This window comes from Petaurus breviceps, unplaced genomic scaffold, assembly GCF_028583685.1.
Source record: "Petaurus breviceps papuanus isolate PSGF00001 unplaced genomic scaffold, PetGlider_PUasm1.0 90804, whole genome shotgun sequence".
Taxonomy (NCBI): domain Eukaryota; kingdom Metazoa; phylum Chordata; class Mammalia; order Diprotodontia; family Petauridae; genus Petaurus; species Petaurus breviceps.
The window spans coordinates 12,905,740-12,924,753 of NW_027187348.1; the positions used below are offsets into that span (position 1 = coordinate 12,905,740).

At 34.6% G+C, this 19,014-nt stretch overlaps 1 protein-coding gene across 1 annotated transcript in view; it reads left to right on the forward strand.

The window, feature by feature from the left end:
- The window catches only part of DNAH7 (dynein axonemal heavy chain 7), a 326,128-nt gene that overhangs the window by 224,856 nt on the left and 82,258 nt on the right, over nucleotides 1–19,014 (forward strand). The window contains exons 47-50 of the mRNA XM_069070242.1: nucleotides 56–210; nucleotides 2,789–2,979; nucleotides 7,396–7,529; nucleotides 8,535–8,870. Coding sequence (XP_068926343.1) covers nucleotides 56–210; nucleotides 2,789–2,979; nucleotides 7,396–7,529; nucleotides 8,535–8,870 — 816 coding nt within the window. The remainder of the gene's footprint in view (nucleotides 1–55; nucleotides 211–2,788; nucleotides 2,980–7,395; nucleotides 7,530–8,534; nucleotides 8,871–19,014) is intronic.

Genomic DNA, 19,014 nt, shown 5'->3' on the forward strand with positions numbered 1-19,014 from the left:
TAAGTAAGATTTAGGCAATTTCATTTTTGCACCATTTTCATCCTTTCCCTTCCAGGAATGCAAGAAGATGGCCTTTGATGATAGATCCTCAGGGTCAGGCTAATAAATGGGTAAAGAATATGGAAAAAGCCAATAGCCTTCACATAATCAAATTAAGTGATGCGGATTATGTAAGGACCCTGGAAAATTGCATCCAGTTTGGTACTCCTGGTAAGTAACTAAATAGTAAAACTGTATATTACCAAAATGCCTGGAGAGGGCACAATTAACTCAAAAATTGTTTAAGATGCAAAAAAGGACAAACATCACATACATACAAAAATGGTGATTTTATTCTTCCATTTCATTATTCGATAATCAAATTAAACTTTGATAATTGTAATCACAGCAGGTTAGGAAGTTTTCCATGTCTAAAGATTTGTTTACAATGATTTCTCTAATTTAGCTGTTTTAATTGTTGCCTGAAGTTGGACACACTTTAATTTTCATTGTGATTCTGATTTTCTTTTAAAGACTATGTGATATACCAAAACTTGCTTACCAGACCAGCAGTCCTGGTGCCAGTTTTTTTTTTTCCTTTCTCCATATATAATAAGAGTATTAAGGAATTTATGATACTTACGTTGTTGTGTCATTGTTGTGTCATGTCCCTTTCTCATAATAAAGGCCTCAAGAATCTCATAATTACTTTTCAGGAAAAATCTCATGTAAGCTTTACGTTTATCAGCTTAAGAAGCTAGATTAAATATCTTATTGTTTGAGTAAATCTGTAATTAATCATATATTAATTTTTAAAAGATGTAGAAAAATACCCAAATACCCCAAAAGACATAGAAATCTTATTTTCTATTTGAAATAGTATTACATAGCAAAAGTATCCTAAATAGTTTCATAATTTTTCATATCAATTTTTATAATGAAGTATATACTTATAAATATTAAACTTGAATGAAAGCGGGGTTTGATAGCTGTGGGAAATAACCAGAAATGTATGTGCATATGTATATATGCACACACATGCACATTTATACACATGTATGTGTACATATGTACTCATACATATGTATGTGCATATGTGTTAACAAAAACAAAACTATCGATTCATTCAACAAATATTTAAAATTGTGTTAACATATATATTTTTGATAGACAGTATAGTTTACTGGTTAGATGACTGACCTAGGAGTCCTAATAACTGGGGTTCAAGTCCTTTTTCAACACATGGGGTCATGTGGCTCTGGCCAAGACACTTAAATTCTCCTTAACCCAAACAACTCTCTTAAGACCATAAATTGCAGAGCAGTTGCCAGTCTATATTAATGGAAAGGGATTTCACACTGGGAGTTCCCCACACCAATTAAATCACAGGTACAGTCAAAAAAAAACTTGCAATAGGGTATTTATACATTCAACAAGCATTTTATGATCAAGGAGATAAAAAAAGTATTGCCCAATGCCCTCAAGAAGCTGACAGTTTAATGGGATTGGGCTTTGGGGATTAAATATGTTTGTACATAAGAACAATGAGGACTAGATAAATGCCTGTACAATATACTGTGGGATTTCAGAAGAGAAAGGAGAGATAATTTCTCACTTATTAATATTAGAATCAGAATTTTAGACCTTAGTGGTCAAATTGCTCAGTCTTCTCATTTTGAAGATGGAGAAACTGAGAAAAAACATATAGTCAACAAGCAAGTATTAAGTGCCTCCTATGTGCCAGGCTCTTTGCTAGGTACTGGGGAGGCAAAGACAAGAGGCAACAAGAGACTGTGATTTGCCTAAGATTAGATTCAGGATTTGGTTGAGGCTGAAAGCTATGACTTTGTTCTCCTGGCTGCCAGTCTAGAGTCCTTTCCATTACCCCAGGTATGCTCACCTATTCATCTGACTATTTTTAAGGTACATTTTTAAACAAAGTTAATAATTGCTTAAAAAGAAGGGACAAACATCTTAAATCCATTTTTAGTTTTATAAAAAGTGAAACAGATGGTGGTTGGTACAGCTATTTTTGAATTTAACCTTCAAGCAAACGAATCTGTCATAGTTACAGTTTAAAAAGCAGATGCAATTGAGTCCTCTTCCCTGGAAGCACCTGTCTTTAGATATTGGAAAATTCTAGAAAACTATAATGCAAGTAAAGGTATATATGTATATGTGTGTATATACATACATATATTATCTGATTTAAAGAGAGGAAATGAACACAGAAAGTAAATAATGCACATATTATTGGCAAATGACTGTCAACATATGTTCATATCTGCTAAATTTTTATGATAAATTTGAATTCTGTCTACATCCTATAACGTACTATGTCATACCTAACATTTAGAAAAAAAACAAGGAATTAATTACTTAGCACTTTTTGTATATTTCTGTCACTAGCATCAACCATATGTTTACTTTAAGTGAGATTATCAGTCTTGCTTAAAGTTATTAATGGCCTTGACTATATGAAAATTTGTTTGCTTTTGAGTTTCAGACTGAGGAAATTTCTAAGGGAAGAAACAATGGAAAACTTAGTTTATTTGTTGGTAATATTAACCCACAAAACTACCGTTTTCTAGTGTGTTCTCAATATTCCTACATGCATGGGCCACTTTTCATGTATGTAAAGGCCTAAGAATTTTTTATCTTCTTCCATAGGCGGTTCCTTATAAAGTTAACAAAGCAAAGAATCTGGGTGGATGGTCAACCTTGTTGTAATGTTCTTCTTTCTGTATGAATGCAATGGATATATCCAGTAATTTAAGTAACATGAAATCCTATTATGAATTTGTTCTAGTATTACTGGAAAATGTTGGGGAAGAACTGGATCCTATCCTGGAACCTCTTCTACTAAAGCAAACATTTAAACAGGGTGGGAGTGTATGTATTCGACTTGGTGACTCTACAATTGAATATGCACCTGACTTCCGCTTTTATATTACAACTAAGCTAAGAAATCCACACTATCTTCCCGAAACATCTGTTAAGGCTAGTACTTGAAAATAAATGTATTTCCAGTCCTGTTTTTATTATTAACCATTTTTCCCTTTCTAGTAGTATATATAAATGCCTATTGTGTAAATGAGCAAATTTTTTTTCATTTTGAACATTCCCTGAAAGTATTATAAAGTTAAATATTACCTTTGATAGTGCTTAAGGAAACCATATTTCCTTAGTATTCTTTGAAAGCTAATCTAAATTTAATTTTTCCTGTTGATAATCCTTCTGGATTTGGACTGTTTAAAATAGAAGCTTTACACAATCATGCTTTCTCTAATGTATCGTCAAATGATAATATACTGAATTCTTATTTGTGCATTAAGAACTTAGCATTTTTCCCCTAGTACTTTGAAGATGAGGTACTAAAGGGTTCTTTTAGGTGATAAAGGGTAGTTTGAGCATCCGAGACTAAAAGACATTAGACCTTAATCAGATATCCATGATTCGAACCAAATCCAGGAAATAAGCAAAAGGGATCATGAATTTGATGGCTATCATGAAGAAAACATTAAGACAGTGGCAGTTTCAGAACTAGGGGGAGGGGAAGGTGGGTTTAGCTAAATATGGGGAGTTTTTGTAAATGGTGGTTACAAGATCTTCTCTAGAGATAGTAAAGATAAGATAGATAACCCTCTACAAAGGTATACCTCCAGAGGCAGGGGAAAAAATTAAATACATTTTTGAGGTTATGATTCCAGAAGATAATGGAAACATTTCTACTGATTACAATGAAATAAAGCTATGGAGAAAAGACTAGAAACTTTTTTTTCCCATGCTAAAATAATGGACTTAACAAGTCAAGGTTAGTAATGTAAAACTGAATGTCATCTGTTTTCATATAATTCTAGAAGTTGTAATGTTTGAAATCGTAAATTTAATTTAGGAAATAGGAGACATGTTCTAAGAAGAAAAGAATTTAGGTTAACAGTAGTCACCAGTGATTTCTAATTGGGTGAAAATATGAGACATATATATATATATATATACACACACATACATCTTAAAACACTAGAAAATGGAATTAGATTCTAAATTATAGACAATCCTAAATCTATGGGATGTCTGGTAAATTTAAGTTTGGGAATGATTTTATTATTTTTTGTGTGTGGCAAAAAAAATTAATTTGTAACCATATCCTTAGTTTGTTATGAATGATCCATTCAATAAGTATTGAATGAGTGACTACAGTGTACAACATATTGTGCTAGATGCTGTCTAGAAAGGTGGACTTAAATCTCTAGTTTTAAGGAGCTCATAGCCTAGCAAAGAAGTAAACATGCACACAAATAGCAGTAATATAATTATATCTCTTAAAAGAAGTACAAACTGTACTATAGGAGTACAGAGAAGGTACTTATCACTTGTGCAGGTAGCAACCAATTTTATAAAAGAAAGAGCATCTGAGTTGTGACTTAAAGGATGGGTAGAATTTGACAGGTGAAGATTCTATGTATGAAGACAACACACAATATTTATCAATTAAATTAAGAAATATGTTGGCTTAGAAATGTTGCTTGTAAGTGAAACAGAATGAAATGTAAACCATTAAATTTCAACTTCAGAGTAAATTAATGGATTGCCAAAATGTCTAGAAATAAAGAACAAGAGAAAAAAATTAAATAGTAAATAAAACATGCAGAAAATGGTACACGTAACAGAAAAAAATCTTAAGTTCTCTGCTGACATATAGTAGCTGTCACAAGACTCCAGGGAAGAAAATTATCTGTGAGTCACTATTGAATTCCTCAACATCCCTGGAGTATCTTATTGCTTCATTATTTTTAATTGCTTGGATTGATTAAACCGGGATTAGGAAACAGTGAGGCAGTTACTTGCTTTCATTTACAAATTAGGATCCTTTCTTAGAATCCTATACAAAGAACTGTGTACCTCTTTGAAAAGGCACCAAAGGGATGATAACCCGACATTATACTGAAATGTTTTCATTTAGATCTAAATAAAATACATTGATGAAGCCATATATATTTTAGTATATATGAAACAAGACTAGATTTAGAAAAAAAACTTTGACTTTAAATTGTTTAACATTAAAAGAAAATGAAAGAAATTCTTCCTTTCAATTATATGAAGTTATAGAATGCTTATAAAACATGCATTTTGCTAGCAGTACACTATGTCTCTAATAACGTAACCTCCCATGTATGCTATTATTTATACCAAGTCTGAGAATATTCTCAAAGCTTTCAATGTGTTGCTTCTCTCTATATATGCTGAAGCCCAAAACTATATAACTATTATTAACATAAAAGCAAAATTTTAAGAATTTCTTAATTATATAATTTAAAGTTCAGATTATACATTTTCTTAAAGTCATTTGTTTTCTGATTAATTCCTTTTATTCCTCTATTGTCTATCACTATCTTGTTGGGTCTCTATATTGCCATTTTTAACAAAATTTTAAAATTTGCGTGGGATTTTGGATTTTTACTCATGTTTGCACTCAAATCATTTTCACTAAAAGTAATTTCAAAATAATTTGATTCTTAGTTTAGTTTTGCTTTTCATATGTTAAAGGCATTAGTGTTTGGGTTTGACTATCCATTTATTATTTTAAAACATATGGCTTACTTTCCCCTTGTTTAGTGAATGTTGCATTTACTTGATTAAAACAGTGCTCTTTCTTTCAACTTTAATCAGAATTTTATGCCTTTTTCACTTCTCATCTCATTCATTTATTCAGTTCATTTGATAAGCATTTATTACTGCTATACATACACAGACACACACACACAGAAAGACAGAGAAGCCTTCAGGGAAAAGGGGGGGGGGGAGAAGAGGGAAAAAAAAGAATAAAATAAATTAATTTTTAAAAATTTATGCAAAGTAACTTGCTGTCCCTTTCCCTAGCTAGACTTCATTTTCTGACTACTTATACTTATTCTCAAATACTCCTAACTCAATTGATGAATATTCCAGAATATCCCCTCCCCATCCCCATATGCTTATCTTTGGGAACAAGATTAGTAAGGTAGGCCCCCATATTTTAAATCAGTTCACTTAAGAGTTGCTTATGTTTTGGTTTTACCTTGTTAATTACTTTGGAAAACCAAATAGTCTCTCCAAATAGACCAAAAATATCTGATAGGTGTTGATATATGAAATTATTGAATTCTATTTCTACCAGAAATTAGAAAAATGATGACAATACATGTATTGTCCAAAAGTATAGCAAAAATATATATATATAATTTTTAAACAGATGCCTCTCAAAAACATTCAGTGCCCCAGCATTAACCGCTTTTTAAAAACTTCTTATCTTTGAGTGACCTATAATTCCCATTGTGAAAAAAAGTAAAAGAACACATTAAAATACCATTTCTGCTATTTTGTAATGGTTGTTGAGGGTTTTTTAAATTATTTAATAAGAGTGAGAAACTGACTTTTGAATTAATAATAAGATGGCAACAGCAATCTTGCACATAGATATTTTGTATTAATCGATACCAGAGATAATTGTGAGCAGCATTAATGTAGAAGCAGTTTGAAGGAGAAGGGTGCCTTATGATATTCCCAAATGGAACAGTGTTCCTAAAGGCCCTTGTATGTTTAGCCACAACTATAAATCAAAGAATTATAAGAATATATAGAATTAGAAAATACATGTCTTACATACCATTTCTGAAGGGGACCAATGCTCCAATGTAAACTTTGCATCACTATAATAGTGAAGGAGACATACACAATGCATTGGTTCTTGACAGCATCACCTTGGGGAATAATAAGCAACTACCAGAAATCTTTAGGCATAAGAGAATAAAAGCTTATGAGTAAAGAATTTAAATATCACAGAATGAGAATATACTTGCCAGTGTAGAGAACATGGCAGCAGTAATGGTTAGAATCAAATAAGCAAAACTAAACAATCAGATATTGGGAAGTGGTTTCTCAAACAGCACTGATTAAATGTAAATTTCTTAATTCACTTCTGTATCAACAAGTCTGTCACTATAATTTAGAAGAGTTCATATAGTAAAGATACATAAAAAACCCTAACATCAGTGCTTTCTCTTATTTTCTTTCCTCTTATAACTACCAATAGTCTTAAAATGATAATTAGCTAATGTATTTCATTATGAGAAAATTCTCTCCAATTATTTTGTATCTATCATTGAAAGAGTTGTCAGCAATTAAACCACCTTTATACTATTTCATTTGGGAATGACATTGTAAGTACTTAAAATATAATCATGTCCCCTAAAACCTGTAATTCCAGTTCCTAAAAATAATTTTAAATTCCCATCCTTGCATGAATTTCTAGGCTAAAAACAATGTGCTTTGGGAAAGATCTTAAAGTGTTTTATGTAGGGATGTGGTCAATAGAAAATATAGTTTTATTGAAAAGGAGCCTAATGGTGGTGTTTTGGTAAAAACTTTCATTTATAGGTCACATTACTAAACTTCATGATAACTCCTGAAGGAATGCAAGATCAGCTTCTTGGAATTGTAGTAGCACGAGAGAGACCAGATCTTGAAGAAGAAAAGCAAGCTTTGATATTACAAGGCGCTGAAAACAAAAGGTTCACATTTTGCTAACTATGATACTTGCTTATCTTATAATGTAAAGAGTTAATGTTAAAGTACACGTTGAAGATAAAATCTTTTAAAGTGTACATGAAATTCTAAGGAGAAATGACTTATTAGAGTATCTCTCATTTTGAAATAATCATTTTTAAAATTTCATTGTTAAAGATAGTTTACATGTCAGTATTTTTATATGAATATAGAAATAGTTGCCCAAGTTTCAAGACAAATGCACTTTCAGATATACAAATAATATTCTCATTCGTACAGAAGTTTAATTATTTATCACACAATTTTGATTTCCACAATTTAGTCGTTATTCATCTAAAGTTATTTAATTTCACTCTTTTATGTAAGAAATTAATATTTTAATTCATACTACTTTGTCCCCAAACAACCATGCCACAGATTTTAGAGTAAACAAATATGTTAGTTAGACCATCAAATAAAATATAAGGGAATCAAATGGAGCAATATTATCTGTCTGCTTTTTGTTCGAAGCCTTTAATATGGGTAATAAGATTAGACATTATGACTTAGCATCAGGGTGCAATGGAAAGAGCACAGGATGTGGAATCAGAAGGGTCCTGGCATCACCAGATATTACCAGCTGTGTAACTTTGAGCCAGGTCCCTTAACCTCATTGAGATTCATTTTCCTCCTCAATAATAAGACAGTGCCAGTAAAATTTTTCCTGCCTAACTCACAGGAATGATGAGAGGAAAATACTTTTTACAAACTATAAAGTAATATACAAGTATGAGCTGTCATCATTCTCATCATTATCACTCCAGTTATTATTTAAATGATCTCTCTATATGGAGTGGAATGACTTGTCTTTGTCATGGTTTTCAAGATAAGTGGATGTCAGAATAGAACATCAATCTTTATGTGACAAACTACACCCTTTGTTACAAAAGAATGTATATTTTTAAGAGTATATATGTAAAGTGCTGTTTTTTTTCCTTCAATGATACCCCCCTCCCTGCATTTTATTTTAGGCAGTTAAAAGAAATAGAAGACAAGATTTTAGAAGTTCTTTCATCTTCAGAAGGCAATATATTAGAAGACGAAACTGCTATTAAGATATTATCTTCCTCGAAGGCTTTAGCTAATGAGATTTCTGAGAAACAGGCAGTAGCTGAAGACACAGAGAAAAAGATTGATGACACCCGTATGGAATACCGTCCAATTGCCATTCATTCGTCAATCCTGTTTTTCTCAATAGCAGATTTAGCTAACATTGAACCCATGTACCAGTACTCACTCACTTGGTTTATTAATCTTTTTATCCTGTCCATAGAAAATTCAGAGAAATCTGAAATTTTGCAGATAAGGTATGTGAGATAAATACTAACTAATTAATGCTGGGGTATCAGAAAGTGTTTCATAGCTTTCATTATTATTTTGGTATTATGTTGGCATTGTGTCATTTTCTGCAAAATGAACCTGATTAATCATTATCCCAGAAATAAACTTGGGATTTAGGAGCTGAACAGATGTGTCCAAACTCAATCTGTTAAGCCATTCTTCATTGAATCATTTGCAAATAGATGTGCAATTCTAGTAATAAAAAAGTCTTTAACTGTTTCAAAATGTTATTAATAATTATCAATGACAAGAAGTAATATAGAAAAATATATGATCCTAGCACTCTAAGAGCTTATATTTTTTTTAAAAAAAGAAAAAGATAAGATGCATACAAAGGTACCTGTTTGTAAAAACCATCTTGGTAAGTTTGGATAAAAATTGATATTTTTTTTACAGTACTAGTTCTTATAAATTATCTTTTTTTAATTAAATTCTTCTTTTACCCTTGAATGTTCTATTTTGGTCATTTTTACCAAGGGATTTTTTTATTTTAAAGAGAATTAATTTAGAATTTATTTGTAGTAAAATTAAGACTATTTTTAAGAGTTGCTGTATGCATAAAACAGAATTTTTATGCCCCAAGATCCATTAGGTTATTTTTACAGTTTTATATTGGACATTGTAAATGTTTGTGGTATTTTAAAATAATATTTAACATGGAGATATGCTAGGGAAAAAAACGGTTCACTGATCCAAAAATCATTTAAAGAAATTATGGGAACTCTGTAATTCTTTTTTGTTGACTGGTAATGTCAGTATGAAGTCACATACTTTAGTTTCCTGCCAAGTCTAAGCTTCAGTGAATATTAAGCTTAAAGATTCATATATATAGTTAAGAAATCTATTGTAGAAAATCCAACATATTGATCTCAGTAAAGACTGATATGATATTTCTTCATATGTAATTTTTTAAAAGATTTTTTCTTTCCCAAGGAGCTTTTCATCTGCCTAGAATTTTGGAGTTTTTTTAAACGAGTAATATTTTAGTCATGATCATTTATTATTCTCCAACTGATAGGGTGAGAATGATAAATTCTGCACCAAAATGATGCTATGCAATTTTCATCTATGGTTTATCTTTCTACTAAAATTATATGTATAGTATTGACAAACCTTACCTTTCACCTAAGTCAGTTCATTGCCCCTGTTTGAAAATGTTGAAGGAATAACAAAACCTTCAGGGAAGAAATGTAATGATATGGGGTTCAAAAGTTCATGCTTTTTGTTTGAGAATATTAATAATACCTTTGGATTATTCTATATTCAACTTGTTTCTTCTAATCCTATGACTTAACAAGGGGTAATAGCAAAAATAAGAAAAAAGAAAATTGACCTCTTATAGAGAAAAAGTGCCTAGGCCTTCCTTGTTTCTACTTTAGTAAAGTGAAGAATAGAATAATTTTTACATGCATACATATATGTGTATACACACACTCATATATACATACACCTATTTGTGTCTAATAGTAGCCATCTCTAGGGCTGGAGGAAGGATGGAAAAAATTGCATGATAATTTTGTTGTATATTTGAAGGAAATAGCAAGTTGTGCATAGTGGATTTGTAATTCGGTGTACAATCATCTTTTTTCTAGTTAGATTTTATTCTTATTTTCTGTTAAATATTTCTCAGTTATATTTTCCCAAGTTTAAAAAAACATATTTTTATTTAAAGTTTTGAATTCCAAATTCTATCTCTCCTTTCCTCCCTGCCCTCCCCTTCCCTAAGACGGTAAGCCATCATATATAGGTTATACATGTGTAATTATGTAAAATATTTCCATATTAGCCATTTTGTACAAGAAGACTCAAATAAAAGAAAAAATAATAGAAAGTGAAAATAGCATTCTTCAGTCTGCACTCAGTCAACTTCAGTTCTTTCTCTGGAGGCAGACAGTATGCTTCAAAATTAGTCCTTTGGGATTGTCTTGGATCATCGTATTGCTGAGAATAGCTAAGTCATTCACAGTTCTTCATTGAACAATATTGTTGTTATGGTGTACAGTGTCCTCCTGGCTCTGTTCATTTCCCTATGCCTCAGTTTTTCCAGATTTTTCTGAAATCATCCTGCTTGTCAGTTCTTATGGCACAATAATATTCCATTACAATCATGCTTGTTTAGCCATTCCCCAATTGATGGGGCATCCCTTTGATTTCCACTTCTTAGCCACCACAAAAAGAGCTGCTATAAATTTTTTTGTACAAATAGGTCCTTTCCCCCCTTTTTTGACATCTTTGGGATATAAACCTAGTAGTGGTGTTACTGGATCAAAGGGCATGCACAGTTTTATAGACCTTTGGGCAGTTCCAAATGGCTCTTTGGAATGGTTGGATACGTTCACAACTCCACCAATAGTGCATTAGTGTTCCAGCTTTCCCACTCCCCCTCCAACATTCAACATTTTCCTTTTTTGTCATATTAACCGCTCTGAGTTGGTACTTCAGAGTTTTTAATTTGCATTTCTCTGATCAATAGTGTACAATCATCTTTTTTTTATTGTACTATATCATGAAAGTGCTTGTTTTATTCCACAAATTAAAAATAAAATTAAAAAAGAAAAGGAAAAAATCAATAGCAATAAACCAGGATTTTTTAGCAGTAGAAAATTATGTTTGGTAGAATGAAGAGAGTTAATGTGCTTTCCCTCTGTCAGCATAGTCAAAGTCTTATCTCTCTTCAGACCAAAACGATTAAGACATTTTTCCAATAAAATTAGCTATCTGCTTTTTGCTTTGTGATTTCTGGCTAGTACTCTAACTCAAAGATGAAATTAGAATTCATCCAACAAAAATAATGCCTCCATTAGAATTTCTGCACGGTATCTAAAATTTTAATATCAACAACAAAATTTAACATTTCATTCTGACTTGATATGAGATCTGGTTCAAAAGCAGAAATTGAACTAACTTGCCAGTAGCTAAAGTCTTTAAATAATATCTATCAACAATCAGAACATTTTTTAATACTAATGTTCTCAAGTCAATGAATTATTTATTTATTTTAATTAGGGATTTCAGTACGTCAAACAAGGGTTCAAAGTTAGCTTTCAGAAAAGAAGCATGTATATAGAGAAGTTTGCTGTTTTACCAAGCCCTATCTTTTTTCTCATTTAGGAAAATTATCAGCTAAATAAACCTGTAGGTTAAGAACAGAGATGTCAATGCAAACTTCATTATTAATCTGTTAGCCAGTTGAAAGATTTGGTTATCCTATAGAGTAAGGAGCACTGGGACTTGGTAGGTGGAGAACCTGGAGAACCAGGAACACCTGGGTTCAGGTGGTATAGTAGAAATGTTGGAATAGTTGGAATCAGAAGACCTGGATTCAAATTCCAACTGTAATGGTTATATGACCTTGGGCAAGTCACTTAATACCCCTGAGGTTCTAATTCTTCATCTGTAAAATAAGGAAGTTGAACTAGATGCCTTCTGAGGACTCTTTCAGCTCTAGGTTTTTTGATCTGGTTCTCTACCTCTGACCCATACTGTCTACATCTAGGGGATGGGTGACCAGTCACTTAACCTCTTGCCCCAGACAACTCTATGATGAGAAATTTGAGAGAAGATGCTGATCTGAATCACAGTCCCCTAAAAAATATATTGAGACACTTTTTAAAGGACAAAGAAGAAATAAATTTGTACTCGGCCCTTCCACAGAATATAGAGCTAATATCCCTTCAAAAACTTAGTGGAAGCAGAGATACCTTCACATAGTAAACTGATCACACATGTTACTGAACTGGGAATTAATTAGGCTTTATTATTAATCAGATAATGCTTTTCCTTTAACCAGATTTCTATTCTACCAAATGATTACTGTAATATACTTCCTCAGTAAGGGCTCTGCAATCTTAATAAGTTAACAGTCATCACAGGTAAGCCAAGTAAATGGTAGGTTTCATTGTTTGATTTGTGGGGCACAAGAACAGCCTGTCTACACCACAGTTGGAGATTGAGACTTTTAAATTCTCATTTCATCTTAGTTTTTTTTTTCTTAGAATACAGATACCCCTGAAAGAGGGTATCACATACCTTGAGCACCTCTGAAAACAGACTCAGAGAGGTGGAAGGGAATCAAGGATCACCTGACACACGCAGTGACTGAACAGAAATCGCCTATACAATATCCTCATTAAGTGATCTCTGAGCCACCCGCCCCCCCTTCCCTCATCCCCCCACCCTGTGACCTCCAGGGAGGGAGAACCTACTGAGGCCACCCATTTCACTTGGGCTAGAATAATTCTTAGCAGTTTTTACCTTAGCTCAAGCTGAAATCTGCTTCTCTCAAACTCCTCTAAAACTTCCACCAGTATCTCTTCATTCTGCCCTGTGGGGAGCTGCTCGATTTAAACAACCATTTCTTAAGTCTTTTCTGTGTAATGAATGATAGGTAGTATGATGTAGTACATAGGTCATTGAACTTCTGTTCTGACCTCCGACATTTGCTAGCTATGTGACTTTAGACAAATTGCTTACACTTTCTGAACCTCACTGTCAGCATCCATAAAATGGAGATGGTGATTTTAATAATGACACCTATTCCACAGCTGGGACAGCTAGATGGTACAGTGGGTAATGCAGGGCCTGGAGTCAGGAAGACTTCTTCCTGAGTTCAAATCTGGCTTCAAACATTTATTAAATTCTGGGTGACCCCATGCAAGTCACTTAACTCTGTTTGCCATAGTTTCTTCATCTATAAAAAGAGCTGGAGAAGGAAATGGCAAGCTACCTCCACTATTGCTGCCAAGAAAAACCAGATAGGGTCACGAAGAGTCAGACAAAACTGAAAATGACTAACGACATTGTGGGAATTAAATAATATATATGCAATAAAAAGGGCTGATGGGGATGCCAGACAAGCTAGGCTGATGTCAGTGCATAAAATCATCAGACTTGTAAATTGAAGGATATGTTAGTCAAGGGGGAAGGCAGGATATCACTTGTGCCGCTGCTGTGTGTGCTCAGTTGGGCCAAGAGGGCAACAATAAGTAACATTTTCTATTACTTTATCTTCAGAGTGGCATTAAATGCTGCTGAGAAAGTGCCATGTCATTTGGACATTTATTTTAGAAGTTAGCTCCAAAATACTCCTCTTCCCATTGTGAAGAAAGGTCGAACTTGCAAGATAGTCCCCAGACCCCAGATCCTTGGCTCACAAATTTATTCTACCTCATCTAGGGACTTTTGGTTCACTTTGGGTTATTAATCTCTCTCACACAATTTTCTCTCTTTACTAACTCCTGTCCTCATACTAGGGGTCTTCAATGTACATGTTGACTCTCCCTCAAACATCCTAACCACTCAATTCCTCAACCTGCTCACTTCTTATACCCTATTATTCCACCCCACTTCAGCCATACACAAAGATGGTCATTCCCTTGATCTTGCTATCAGCCATAAATATGCTGCCTCTATTTCAAGACTTCCAAAATCCCCTTATCTGACTATCATCTGTTGTCTCTCCACCTTTCCTTTTGCCTTCCATCACCAGACCTCTTCATCTGTACCAGGACCTCTAATCCCTTGACCCCTCAGTTCTCTCTCAGCCTGTCTTCCCTGCACCAGCCACTCTTTCCTCATCTTGACTCCTTGGTGAACAGTTCACCTCCACACTGGCTCCCTTATCATATCACCAACTACAACCTGCCAGGCTTGAGCCTTGTATCACTCCCACTATCCTTTGTCTTTGCTCATATACACATGTTGCTCAGTGTAGGTGGAGAAAAGTGTACAGCCAGTCTGACTATTGTTTAGTCATTTCAGTTTTATCCAACTCTTTTCGACCCTTTCTGGGGTTTTCTTGGCAATGGTGCTGGAGTGGATTGCCATTTTCTTCTCTGGCTTATTTTACAAATGAGGAAATTAAAGCAAACAGGGTTAAGTGACTTGCCCAGGGTCACACAGCCAATAAGTATCTGAGACCAGATTTGAACAGAGGAAAATGTCTTACTGATTCCAGCTCAAATGGGCAATCCTTTTACACCTTCCTTATCAACTCACTATCCCGCTCTCCATGACTCTTCCGAACCTTTTCATCCTTTAAATCTCTTAAGGCTCCCCCTAGCTCCACCTCTTAGTTAAGAACTTTCCCTTTTATTTTGTTGAAAAAAGAGGTCATTCATATTGAACTCCCTCATCTCCCCTCTCCCTCATATCTTTCAAGGGCCTTCTGCCAGTATCTTCTCCTTCACCCCTGTACTACATTAAAAGATGGACATACTCCTTACCAAGGCCCACCCCTGCAGCTGCATTTTGTGACTAACCTCCTTGAAACGACCGTCTACAATAAGTATCTTCACTTACTCCCCTCTTACTTTTTAAGTCTGTACCATCCACTGTCCAACTTACTAATTCCACTGAAACTGCTCTCTCCAAAGTTGCCAGTGATCTCTTAATTGCCAAATCCAGAGGCCTTCTCCCAACCCTCACTCTTCTTGACCTCTCTACTGCTTTCAACCCTGTTGATCATCTTTTCTTGATATTCTCTTCTCTCTAGGTTTTCAGAATGTCACACTCTCCTGGTTCTCCTCTTAGCCATCTGACCACTCCTCAGTGGCTCTAAATGTGAGTGTCCCACAGGGTTTTTTCCTGAGCTCTCTACTCTTCCCCCTCAATATTACTTCACTTGCTGATTTTGTAAGCTATCATGCATTTGATTATAATCTCTATGCTAATGATTCTCAAATCAACCTATCTGACCATACTTCTCTGCTTACTTTCAATCTCACATTTCCAATTGTTTCTCAGACATCTCAACCTACCTATCCAGTAGACATCTTAAACTCAACATGTTCAAAAAAACCCTCATTATCTTAAACCATAAGCCCTCCCCGCCTCCTATTATTGTCAAGGGTAACACTATCTTCCTAGGCCCTCAGGCTCACAATTTAGGTGTCATCCTTGACTGTTCATTATCTCTCATCTTCTCTTCCTTCCCCTCCCCCCCCATCTCCCCATCTAATCTGTGGACATCAAAGTCACTTTTGCAACATCTCTAAAATCTATCCCCACACCTTAATCCATCTTCCATTCAGCTGCTGAAGTAATTTTCCTAAAGTGAATATCTGACCATGTGGCCCCCCCTCCTCAGTACACTTCAGTGGATCCCTGCTGTTTCCTAGCTCAAATACAAAATACTATATTTGGTTTTCTAAATTCTTTGTAACCTGGGACAGCTAGGTGGCACAGTCAATAGAGCACTGGCCCCGGAGTCAGGACGACCTGAGTTCAAATCTGGCCTCAGACACATAACATTTACTAGACATATGACCTTGGGCAAGTCACTTAACCCCAATTGCCTTGCCTTCCCGCCTCCAAAAAGAAGAAAAAAGGTCTAAATTCTTTGTAACGCAGCGCCACTCTGCTTTTACTCTCCACCATGCACTCTTAAATCCAGTGACAATGGCCTCCTTGCTGTTCCTCAAATAAGACACTCCCTCTTTTTCCTCCTGGCATTTTCTCTAGCTGTCTCCTATGCCTGGAATGCTTTGCTCATCTCTTCCTACAGGATTCTTTAAAATTTCAACTAAAATCCTATTTAATATAAGAACTATCAGTGCCCTATTAATTCTAATGCTTTCCTTTTTAAAAATTAGTTCCTATGGGGGCAGCTAGGTGGCGCAGTGAGTAAATCTCCAGCCCTGGAGTCAGGAGGACCTGAGTTTGGATATGACCTCAGACACTTACACACACACACACACACACACACACACACACACACACACACACACACACACACACACACACACACACTAGCTGTGTAACCTTGGGCAAGTTACTTAACCCCAATTGCCCTCCACAAAGGGCAAAAAAAAAAAATTAGTTCCTGTTTTTCACGGATATAACTTCTTTACACATATCTGCTTGTTGTCTCCACTATTAGACTGTGAACTCCTTGGGGGTGGGGACTGTATTTTGCCTTTTTTATATCCCCACCATTTAGTCCAGTGCCTGGTATATAGTAGGCGCTTAATAAGTGTTTATAGACTTGACTCTTACTATTATTTTTGACTATCAATTTCACTTGGCTCTGAAATGCTATTTCAGAATCATACAAAGTGTTTGTGATCCTTTGGGGAAATTACTAACTTGACATGCTTCCCATGGATAAAACCCCCCACTATTTCAGCCACCTCAAATAAGTTAATCCAAATTGGAATATAAACACATTTCTTTTATAAATACTGACAGGACTTTTTCTAGAATTAAAACTATATTCTTTTGCCAAAATTTGGAAAAATTTTTAGAGGTAGAAAACTTTATTTCCCACCGGAATACTTCTCTTTCTAAATCCTACAGAGTAGTAAGAAAGGGGTTTTCCATTAACATGCCAAAAGTTGCTCCAGACAATCTCTATAAGGACGTGGCCTGCCATGGACTGTAGAGATTAAAGTAATGATATTTTCTTCCTAATTCAAGGATATAGAGTAGAGGAAAACAAGAATTTTGCCACATTTGCCAATTTTTTAATTGCAAAGAAAACATGATTTATTAATTTTGTTTTTTGTGAACTAAGAACTTTAGATTCAATTCTAGCACTGCTGTTTTCAGTTCCACTAGTCTTCTCTAGTGTGGTGTGGGGGAGACTTTGCCAGTTTTATTGGTACTTTTTCCCCCGTGTTCTGAAGTTCTAGGCAGTTTTCTTATATTAATTTTTGCCTTATGGTCTTGAGGTTTTTTGACTTATTTTCTTCTTGTAGCCCTATTATCTCTGTGAATCCTGTCTTCAAGGTTAATGTTTTGCTTGTATAGAAATTAAGATCTTTATTAATTTTATTCCTTTTTGTTTCTGTTAGACTCTTTTACTTCTGTTTATTCGCACTCCCCATCAGTTAGTTTCTCTTTTGCTTCTTTGGTGAGATCTGCCATTTTTAGTTCCCTGAGATGTCTGTTAGACTTTCCCAGGATACTAGACTTTGTATGGGCCTCCTTTAATGCAGGGCTTTAAGCTTTTGGCTTCTGAAAACTAGACACCTCAGACAGATGTGAGTTGCTTTATGTGCAAAGGCTCAACTGCCTCTATAACTTTATTAGCTATTGATAGTGCCTTGGTTCTTTTCCTCAATGTGTTCTGCCACAAAGTCTTTAAGCAAATGTATTAAATAAATTATATAGAAGTATAACATATAAAATATGTCTATTAAATATAATATATAATAAATTATATAAAACAATGATATAAATATAATAAAGATTTGTATATATACATATGTAAAAGAAGGACCAGGAATGTATCATATGTGTGTGTATACTTCTGATTCTTCTTTTCTAAAGTGTTTTATCCTGATAGCAACAGTTTTATGCTGATAGTAACAATCCAAAGGGCTTTTATGATGCCCTGAAGATTATTTATGGGCCAAAGACCTATGGTGCATCTCAACTATTCAGTGGACAGAGCCTCATTGCTCAGTGATAAGAATTTGATCCTAGAGAGATGGGCTTAACACTTCCATAGTGTTCTCAGTAGACCATCATCAATAATGATGAGGCCATTGACTGTTTATCTCAGGTTGAAGTCAGTCCCTCCTTAACTGAAACTCCAACTGAAGAAGAGGTTTTGAGTGCCATTAGGCTCCTTTCATGTGGGAAAGCACCTGGTGCTGATTCTGTTCCAGCTGAGATTTACAAGGTAGGGGGTCCATTGCTCATACAAAAGCTGACTGAAATTTTCCAGGTTATATGGCAAGAGGAGGTTATTCCCCAGGAGCTCAAGGATGTTTCCATTGTTCATCTCTATAAAGGTAAAAGAAATAGATTTTCCTGTGACAATCACAGGGGGGTATCTCCCTCTTAGTCGTTACTGGCAGAATTCTTGACAGAGTCCTCCTTAATAGACTGATCCTTTACCTGGAAGATGGTCATCTACCTAAGAGCCAGTGTGGCTTCAGAAAGGACTGAGGAACAGTCAGTATGGTGTTTACTGCCTGACAACTTCAGGAGAAATGCCAGGAGCAGAACAGAGGTCTGTACACAATGTTTGTAGATCTGACCAAGGCCTTTGATACTGTTAGTCATGAGGGCCTATGGAAAACTATGTCAAAATTTGGTTGCCTGGAGAAATTCATTAGCATTGTTTGTCAACTTCTTGACAGCATGCTTGCCCAGGTTCTAGAT